The 10,619-nt window shown below is 50.4% G+C and overlaps 1 protein-coding gene across 1 annotated transcript; it reads left to right on the top strand.

Annotated features, from left to right (window-relative positions):
- The first annotated feature begins 292 nt into the window (after positions 1-292).
- LOC130681102 (zinc finger protein 541-like) lies at positions 293-6,958 on the top strand. Its single transcript, XM_057493291.1, has 5 exons — positions 293-430; positions 2,418-2,684; positions 2,848-3,029; positions 3,140-3,245; positions 5,923-6,958. Exons 1-5 carry the CDS (start codon positions 293-295, stop codon positions 6,016-6,018), a joined length of 789 nt encoding a protein of 262 aa, XP_057349274.1. The 3' UTR covers positions 6,019-6,958.
- Positions 6,959-10,619: the final 3,661 nt, after the last annotated feature.

The raw sequence follows: 10,619 nt of genomic DNA, 5'->3' as shown, positions 1-10,619 counted from the left end.
TCACAGGCTGTGCCCAGCCAGGAAAGGGAACCCCTTGCCAGGGAGAGGTGAAGGGCTCAGATGCAGTGGCTGAGCACCCCAGCCTGGGATTCAGGCAACTGGGGGTCCCTGCCTCCCGTTGGCAAGTCTGTTAAGCAATGGAAGCCTTGTTATTGCATCTGTAAAGTGGGGATAGTATTGGTCCCAACCTGCTAAGGTTTTTCTAAGGATTGTATGAGATAAAACAGAATTCTTGGCACCTACTTGGTACTCGGTAACGACAGCTTTAAAAAGGGCAGGCTGCATTTCCGCCATGGCTGCGGCCGCAGAACTGTCCTTTTCCCTCCTGTTTCCCGTGATAGGTTCAGCCGTCTGGACCCCCATGGAGAAGGAGCTCTTTCATAAAGCCTTCTGTGTTTACAAGAGAAACTTTTCCTTGATACAAAAGATGGTAAGGTGTACGTGGGTGGGCTGGTGTAGGCAAGGCCTCGTCTCACACCGCTGAGCCGAGCCACAGCTGGAGGGCCTATCGGGGTGACACGCTGTTCACACTGTAAACTGCTTGTAGTTTATAAAGCCACTGATGTGAACACCTGCAGACAGTACAGAAATGCCATCCCGTGCTCAAAGCCCTCCGCACCCATCCCTGTAGTCCTACTTCTGAATGATGACCTCTGACTTCGGTTGGGCCCTCAGGCATTTCTTTGCCCGTACAGATCTTACGTGCATATACATATGTGCAAATACATAAATACATGTATTTCGAAAGGATGCAACCATACTATACTTAATGTCTGCTGATGTTTTTTGTTCTTTTAACTTGATACACACAAAACTGCATGTAACCAAAATGTAAGATTTGATGTTTTGACATATTTATACCTGCAAAACCATCACCATGATCAAGATAAGAAACACATTCATCACCCCCAAAAGTTTCTTCCTGCCACCGTGGTAAATCCCTTTTTCCTACCACCCCTGCCCCCCATATCACCTCCTTATCTTCTTTTGGTCACTATAAGTTAGTTTGCACTTTCCAGTGTTTTCTATCAATCCTGCAGCATGTGCACTGCTTGTCTGCCTTGTGTTGCTCCTTACACTCAGCATCACTATTTTGAGGTTCATCCATGTTATTGTGTGGACCCTTTTTCTTGCTGAGGAGTATTCCATTGTGTGGATGTAACACAGTTCGTTTAATCCTTCCCCTATTGAGGGACATCTGCGTGGTTTCCAGGTATCTGCATTTACAAATAAAGCTTCTGTGAACATTCACTTTCAAATCTCTACATGAACAAGTAGTGTTGGTTTCGGGGAGGGTGGTAAATACTTAGGAAAGGAATGAGTGGCTCACATGATAGGTGTACATTGAACTTTTTCAAGAAAGGGCCTTTTCATCTACTTCTTCCAGGCGGTTCTTTACCCAGTTTTGGGCCACCTCACGTGCACATGCTGGTCAGCACATTGCTGACTGCTCGAGGGGAGTGCCCCCCAGATCTCTGGAAGTTTCCTCTGAGCAGCTCTCTTCCCTGTCCTGCCTTGTCCCGTGAACTCTCACCGCCTTGTTCTCCCAGAATCCCCCCTCCCATCTCAGCTCAGGAAGCCCACCGGGCTCTGCCCGGACCCCTCTCCCCAGGCCGTGGCCTGGAAACTCTCTCAGGGTGTAGTGTGCAGGGACAGTGGGGGCTTATTTTCTGTCTCTCAGAAAGACTTGTTCTTGGCTTGCTTAGCATCTTCCCAAACATCATTTCAGACATTTTGACCGTTTCTTCTCATTGTTTTGAATGTGAAGGTCAGTGTAGGTCCTGCTGCTCCATCTTCTTTGGAAGCAGAAGTCCAACTTCTTTCTTTTTTTCTTCTAACGTAGTGATAATTCTTAGGCAGAGGATTTACTACTCTAGCTCCGAGTCTTTGAAGATGTACAGAGCTGGAAAAATTTCACATGGAGAAAGTATTTTCTGAAGTGAGCCCCACATTGTAAATGGCCAATTTAATTTTCCTGAGAAATTGTCTTCCTAGAGCAATTAAACTTTCCCGTTCTGCTTTGCTTTTACAGAAGTTATTATTAATGGGGTCCATTCTTAGTGGGGGGAGAGCACATGGTGGGGTCTGAATGCCCAAGGATCCGACTGTTCCCTCAAAACTCCCCGCTCCTCTCGTGGGCCGCCTACCTCTGCACTGCAGGGCGCTGCCTGGCTGTTGCAAAGGCTTTGTGGTATCAGCTGATGGGAGTCCCAGTTGGTAAATGCATAGCCATTAGGCCTGACGTCACAGTGAGCGCCTGTGTAGGGAGCCCTCGTGTACACCTTCCCGTAGGGAAGGCCTCCCGGGATTGACTTGGGGCTCAGAGAGCGTGCAGAGGTTGGACGGTGCTGGCTACGGCGGCGTCACCCTGAGCCCCTCACCAGCAGCAGGACTCTGTGCTGCTGTGCTCCTTGTAGCCCAGGGGCGTGCCAGGCCAGAGGGGAGAGACATTCCAGGAGAGCTTTCAGGAAGTGCCTAGCCCCACGGCGAGGGGGCGTGTGGGGCAGTGCCCAAAGCCCGCTGCTGTTTTCTTTCACCAGGTCCGGACAAAGACTGTGGCCCAGTGTGTACAGTATTACTATGGCTGGAAAAAGAGGGTCACGTTTACTACCTCTTCTTGGGCCCCAGCACTGGAAAAGAGGGTCAAAAGGAAGCTGGCCGAGGCAGACCCAACAGAAACAAAGGTAGGGGATTCTGGGGCAAGGGGGTCTCACTGGAGTTCAGTGCTGGTCTGAAGACCTACTGACCACCCAGGTCGGGGTGGGGAAGGGGGCCCCTACAGAGGAAAGCATCACCCTCAGAAGGTGGAAGGTCGGCACCCTGATGTCATTTCTGCCCCTTCTGCAGGCCACTTGCAGCCCTCAGAAGAGACGCCACCACCATCCAACCCTTGAGTTGAAGACAGAGACGGAGAGTGGCAGGGGAGAATCCGTCATCACCGCGAGCCCTAGTGCTGCTCCCAAGCGGACCCCTGAGCCTCCGGGGCGCGTCCAGGGCCAAGGCGCTTTTCCCTGTGGGGAGTGTGAGAGGTGGGCACCAGCCCTGTCCCCGGATGCACCCGCACAGCCTGCCCTCTGTCCCCGTGGCCCTCAGCCCACCTTCTCCCTGCTCTGAGCCGTGTCCTCTGCTGACTCTTCAGGGTGTTTGACAAGATGTGGACTCGCTATGCCCACATGAAGCGGCACCGGCTTCAGGACCCCGAGGAAACAGCCGTCGGGGAGGAGCGGCCCGCGAAGGCCTTTAAGGTGGAAGAGGAGGAGAAGGAGGAGGAAGGGGAGATGGGGGCTGACATGGGCCCCTTGCAGGGCTGATTTGGGCCGTGAGCCGGGGCCAGGCAGCACATCACTGGGATGAGGACCTCGGGCCCCGTCACCTCTCCCATCAGCCTCCCCGAGGTGTTCAGGGCATCCCTCTGCCTGCTCCCCCACCTCCCCTGCCCCCCACTGACCAGCCCAGCTTGCAGAATAGCTGGCATCAGCCAACAACAGGCACGAGAAGCGCCATCAGCGGACACTGTGGCATCCTCGTCAGCTGATGCCAGAGGCCCCGGTCCCTTTACATGTGCCCTGTGCCTTCATACCATAATCTTGTAATGACTTGGCTCATTGTTATTTTTTTTTGTCCATCTGTAAACGCTGTTAAATGTTGTTCTGAAGTAGCTGTCTTCCGGCTTGTCTTTCCTGTTGAGCCAGCAAAGGCTTTAGGGCTCCTGCCACTCGCCAGCGCCCCAGAAATGCGTGAGCTGAGTCTCCACCCTGGAGGGGCTGCGTCGTCATGCATTCCGGGAGCGGCCCTGAGGCGCCAGCCGCAGTGTGTGTCCGCGCCCCGTCCATGCAGTGGGCCCACAGCGACCCAGGAGGGACCCGGGTGCTCCCCTCAGGAGCTCACATTTTAGGAGCAGGAGAGCAGCAGGAATAAATAAACAAAGACGTGACTTTAGCTACTGCTTTGGGCCCTAAGGACAGAAGTGTCAGCAGCGTAGTGACCAGCAGTCAGGACATGACGGGGATACCAGTGTGTCTGGGGTGAAGTCAGGGTCTCCCAGCAGTGGCCAGCTCAGCATGCAGATCGCAGCAGCCACGAGGATCACCTCCTCCTGCCCCGAGGTCCAAACCAGAGGGCACATAAAGAGCACGTTCCTCCCTCCTTCCTCGTGTCCCTTTTTAAGAGCAGGGAGAGCTTGTAACGGTCTCCAGAAGAGTGTCTCTGGGTCCCGTTGGTCAGGACTGGGGCCCACGCTTTTTCTAAACTGATCCCTGGCAGTAGGAAGTGCAACATATCCAATATAACCAATAATACTGCAGCATCTTGGATGCTAATGGGGAACTCCACTTGGCGTCGCAAGCATCTTTTGACATATGTCATCACTGGGTCACTGTGTTGGACATTTGAAACTAACATAATACTGCATATCAATTTTATTCCAATTAAATTTTTTTTAAAGACTGTAAAAACAATACTTGTTTTGGACATTACATAGGCAAAAATAAACTACTGTCATACTTGAGCCACTGAAGGGTTGTCTTGTTTTAGAGATTGCTCTCACAGCTAGTATTAACCAGAATACCCGGCAATACCTGCCACGATCCTGTGTCCCCACCAGATATCAGGAGTACTGAGGAAGGACACTCCATGTACACTCTGGGAAATATTTTCCAGGCAAAGCTAAAAAATAATTTAAAAGCAGGTATTAGCAATGAAACTTCAGGCTCTTGATTCATAAAATGCACTGTTTATTTTGATTTGGCCGTGGCTCGAGCTCTCATTAACAGTTGTCTTTATTATTTTGTTTGGTTCTTTTTTTAAAGAATAACTTTTAGAATAACTACTCTAGATAACAATAGTAAGAGGAAATTAGAAAAGATTCTGACTAGGTGGAGTGAATCACAACAATGATCCCTGCTGGTTTCCCTGTGCATTTACATACATGCCCGTAGGCTCAGATCCTCAGCAGTGGTTAAAAATTAATAAAACAATATACATCTTAACTATGCCTGTATCACTTTCACAAGGTAGAAGTCTCCATTAAGGATTCTTTAAAGTTCTATTTTGAAAGTTGCCAAATCTAATTCAAAATTATTTTATATTTATTTACATAATTATGTAAGATCAATGGTGCCACATGAGATTCTACTCACCCAATTTAAATGTGTCCCATTTTGCTCTACATTAAAGTTATCATATATTTTTACCATATTAAATATATTTGAATATGAGTTGGTCTGACAATTTCACCTTAATATATTCTCATAAGATGTATAATAATAGCATAACTAGTATTATAAAGAGCATATTCTATTAGAATACATTATATTTGTATTGTATTAGTTGTTTTCATAACTACCGTCCCTGCAGCACTAGTTCATCAGTGCCCTAAAGCGCGGTGTTTGTGACCCGTATCTAAGCCACCCACATCTCTCACATTGCATCCTATGCTAGGCACAATAGCATATGATGAACGAGTAAATACATAGGACAAAAAATTTTCCAGGGACTCATTTGGATTTTCATTCATCTCTTTTTAGAAGTTGAGGTGCCCCTCTTCCCTTTTAAGTCGCACACGTGGTCTTAGATGCACACTGTCAAGGTGGGACCTGTGGCCAGGGCAGTCACAGCAAGCGACCTCCAAGAGGGGTGCCCAGCATCTATATATGGAGGTCAATGTTGAGTGCCAGATCACATGTTAAAAGTAGTCTCTAGTCAACCGAATTAGGCGCATTTCGGCTTGATAGCCAGTACCCCCCTTTTAGCCATCCCCCTATGCCCAGCTGCATTCTGGTCTAATATACACCACAGCACACTCTGTGTTCAAGGAGACTCTCCTACCCCAGGGAACAGTGTTCTCTCTAACCGGAAAGACCGTCACAGTATGGACGTGGGTCACCACTCAGATGCTTTCTCATAAACACAAATATGTTCCAGGTTTCTGAAGATGAGGCTGGACGAGCTTCCTGGGAAATCCGTCAGCCCTTAGAGGGGGATGATGGACAGCGCTCTCACGGACACCTGTCCACATAAGGGACGTGGACACAGAGAAATGACTGGCCCACACTCACACACAGGTAATAGGTTTGAGTGGAATCACATGGAACCTCAGCTTACAGGTGACACGCCGCTACCAGGACTCACTGGGGAAGCCTCATGGGAATGGACGTAGGGTCTGACATTTCCAAGACCTGAAGGAAGACTTGGAAAATTACTCTCTGTTTAAAAAAAGCAGAAACCTACAACTTTCAATAACTTTTTAACAACCACAGGAGCTTCAAAACTTCCCACCTGGGTATGCATTGCTCAGAAAAACCGAAAACTTCTTACTAAATAAAAATGTGAGCAGTGCCTAAAAAAATTGGCATAAGAATGATGGAGACTTTCTGACAACTCACAATGAACCATGGATACCGTTTGTTTCATTTTCCAGGAGGAACATCACAGTGAGAAAAATCTGTGAATTAACAGCTTGATTTACTTTAGACATTCATGAAGAAGCCTGGAACATCAATAAGGCATAAGTCTTCCTAAATGCGCATCTGTGGCAAAGGCAATATGCTCCCTAAATATTCTACCTGCTCCCCCACATTCCCCAGCCTGGGCAGTTAGGTTCGGCCATATGACAGTTCTGACCAGTAAGCTGTGGGCAGAAGTGACTTGGGTCACTTTTAGGCCAAAGGATGGAAGAGCTGGTACGTGACCTTCTGGCTGTGTCCTTTCCTGTTGGGATGACGGAGGGGACCGTGACTTGCAGATGCTGCACCTACAAGATGTGAAAAGCTGCTGCCCTCAGTCTGGCTCCCTGAATGGCTGTGTGGGGCACACCAACACTGCCAACTCTTGCTGGGCACGGACAGTGAAGAAGAAACAAGCCTTTGTGTGTCAGCCACACACAGAGATGGAAGATGGGGCTATTCAGTCCCTGAAGCATATCTTAAATGAAATTATATCTGAAGTTCCAAAACCTCAAAATTCTCACCCACCCAGCTCCACAGGCTCCAGATGCTGCGCTTCTGAAGCTTCCTCCCACGCTGAGAGCCGGGCAGGGCGCTCCGCAGGGATCGGCCCCACCTCGGCGTGCTGGCAACCTGGCACGGCCCCGCACCGGCCACGGAAGGCAAAGCGGAACCGCAGTCTGGCCCGGGTCTTGGCGGAATGCCCCGTAATTCCTCCTCAAGTGAAGGGAGACGAGCGGCCCTGTGGGCAGCTGCCAAGCAGCCGTTTCTCACCTATCTTCCCTCATGTGGGGGTGGGGGTGGGGTGGGGGGGCTGCCACAAGCAAGTTTCCCATGCGCCACCCGCGTGTGGGTGAGCACCGCATTTCCACCTCCGTCCCTCCCCCGCAGGGCACAGCTGCAGGCTTCTGTGTCTGTCAGACTACTTGGCTGTAACTGGGGGACGGCTCTCCCAGCGCCGTGACCCCACTCCCAGGCCGCCTGCCGGCTGCTCCCTGTGCTTCAGGCTCACCCTGTGTCGGGGGCTAAGAGGTGGGGACCTGCTGCCCTGCTGGCCTGATGTCTGCTGTCTGTGTAAGTGATACACGTGTGAATCCCCCTGGACTCCTGTCTCCTCAGCGGCCAAGTGCCTGAAGCGTGGGCATCCAGGCTGGCAGCTGTGCTCCTAGTCACGGCCCCTGACCTGCTTCTGGGGATGCTTGACCTCTGATCATAGTGCAGGTGCCTTCACGACGACCGCCGGCTGTCCAGCCTCGGACGGGTTTGTGCTGGGACACCTCTCTCCCGCTCGGAGAATGAAGTGGGGCTCCAAGCAGGCCGGCCTTCTGATGGGACGTGGAAGAGCAGATGAGCCAGGTTGTTTTCCCTTCCCTTCAAAGTCTTCGACACTTTAATAAAGTTAGCAAAGTTAGAAGGCTCCAGCAAGGAGCCCAGTTCGGCCACATGGGGTGACATTCTGTGTCTGACATGTGCTGACTGGTGCAACAGTAAGAGAATGCCAAGGCCCTGCCTAACACGCAGCGGGATGGTGTGTGGCATTTTCTACTTTGCCGTTCCAATGAACCAGAAACATATATCACAAGGATGAATCATTTCTTCCAAATCAATCAATGGTGATGCTAACACTTACTTTCCTGAACATTAATAAACATGAATGGTACACAAATTCATTTACTAACTGGTAGCCATCAGGAACTGTGTGAGAGAGAGGGTTTACAGAGATAAACAGCACTCCATCTTTGGATGTAAACCAAGAGTTCTCCAAGATGGGCAACGTTTCCGACTTGGCAGCGAGATCCAGAAATATATTCTGGTTTACAGGTCTGTGGATGTGAGATGATTTACAGGTAACTTTGTGTCAGGTGAACCGTCTGTGCTTGTCAAAAAGGGCAGGCCCACAGAGCCATCTCCGTCGCAATCACACAGCAAGGCCATGCCCTATGGACCCCCAAGAACGGCGGCGGGGTTTTACTTCTCTCAAGTTTACAAATATCCTAGGGAGAGTCAAAACCAACAGGACAAATTTTGATGGTCGCCAGGGAGAGATTTTCTCAGAAAGAGAAAGGGAAACAAATGCCTCATATTATTTCTGGAAGGAAGACATGATGTCTTTATAGGACTTGGAAATATGTTGCTCTAAAGATGATTTTGAGCAAAGACTGGTGAGTCATTCAAAGTGATGAATTTTTTGTAAGTAATATTTTGATATCTAATGAGAAAAACCAGAAGATGTTACCAGTACACAAATGATTGATGAACCAAGGCCCGACCCCCAACTGCCTCTCAGTGCCCTTTGGAAAAGCCCTTGGCACCTTTGGGGGCGCCCACCTGCCTCTACCCTAGAGCCCCATCTCCCCCACAGAGCTCCGCACCCAGCCCAAGGCTCTCGTGCTCGGGTGACCTGCTTTCCTTATTATTGTCAACCAGCCTCTCCAGTTGTATCCACACGGTGCCACATCAGATTCATACAGCAAAGTGATTATTTTTCTTTGCAGATTGTCTAGTACTAACATTATAACAAAAGGCCTTTACAACAAAGGGCCAATACCAACACAAAATTTGTGAAGTTAAACAAAATCAAATTTGTTTATTAGACAGCTAAAAAGTAATATTCCTACTAAATTTGAACAAGATTAAAATTACTCTTCCCTCATCTTTCACTGTTCAATACTAGTACAAACGAGCAGTTATTCCTGGAAAAATGTTGAAGTTGCAGACAGTTGTCTCTCCTTCCTCCAGACCCCAGAGAATCTGTGCACCCATTTCCCTTCCCTCATGCCCCAGCCTCAGGCTCCAGATGGCCTAACGCGTGGGTTTGGCATTATGTAAATTAATAATCTGTCATATATTCATATTGTCACTTTTATTGAACACTGTGAAACACATATTTCAAGTATCAATGTATCTGATGTTAGCATAGATAGAACTGGAAAATATCCTTTTAATCAACATATTTAAAAATATTTTTGACAGCTCACCACAAATCCATATTTTCCCAGATATATAAATACAGGATATACAACATTTCAAAATACTCAAATTATGTGGCTAAATGTTTGCCTCTCCATCAAAAATTTAGGGCATGGCCTTCACACACAAAGCTTGGAAGTCCGCACTGCGAAGCGAAGCTCACACATTTCTCCCGTGCTGTCTCCAGTCTGTCAAACGTGTGTATATAATTGTTCCTCTAAGACCAACTCCTCAAAAGCCAGCGGGCATGAATCAAGGCTCCACATGCTCGCCTCGGTCCACCCGGGTCCTCTGGTGGTGCAGCCTGTGGGCGTGTCTCCAGCGGGAAGGAACACAGGCTCTCAGGAGTGCACACTGGATCTGTGCACAGGAGCTGAGCGGTCAGTCCGTGTGGACTCACGCCTTCGTGGAGAGATGCACATGGATGGAGGGGGATCTGGTGAGTTGAAGGCTGTGAAAGGACAGAAGGAACGCAGTACGGGGTGCCTGTAGGAAAGGGAGGCCCCCCAGGATGAGGGGGGTTAAGGAGTGGTAGAAAACTACCTGCTGCCGGGGCGGTGGGTGCCAATAACATGAAAGCCCTGCAGGGAAAGCAGGGCAGGAGCCGTGTCCAGGGGTAAGAAAGATGGGCCACGGGCAAGATTTACATAAGAAAGGGGCTTGACAGACCCGCCAGGCCGGGCTCCGCCGCGATCGGGGGCGGGGCCGGGGCGCGCGTGGGTTCTCCGCGCGCTCGCCGCACGCCCGCGCTCGGTCTGGGGTAGCGCGGGGCGGTCTCGGCCGGCGGCGCGCGCGCGCGGCGTGTGAGCGGGGATGCGCGCGCGCGCACGGCAGCCGAGCGAGGGAGCGAGGAGCGGCCGGGTGGGGGTGTGGGGGTGTGGGAGTGGGGAGAGGAAGAGCCCGGACGCCCGCGAGGCTCAGGACGGGGGGAGACACGTCCTGGCATCCCGACGCGGTTCCCTCCTCCTCGGACTTCCAGCCGCCCCGCGGCCCGCGCGCCCCTCAGGGGCCCAGGCCCATCTCCGCAGGCTGCGAGGCGAGGGAGCAGCCGCCCGAGCCAGAAGGAGTTTACATCAAGGAGAAAATAATCCAGGAAAAGGAAGAACGAGCAGATCAAGATGTGTAGCTCTGTGGCTGCCAAGTTGTGGTTTTTGACAGATCGTCGAATCAGGGAAGACTATCCCCAAAAAGAGATCTTTTTTAAAA

This window comes from Manis pentadactyla, chromosome 15, assembly GCF_030020395.1.
Source record: "Manis pentadactyla isolate mManPen7 chromosome 15, mManPen7.hap1, whole genome shotgun sequence".
NCBI classification, from domain to species: domain Eukaryota; kingdom Metazoa; phylum Chordata; class Mammalia; order Pholidota; family Manidae; genus Manis; species Manis pentadactyla.
This window is presented reverse-complemented; position numbering and strand designations above follow the sequence as displayed.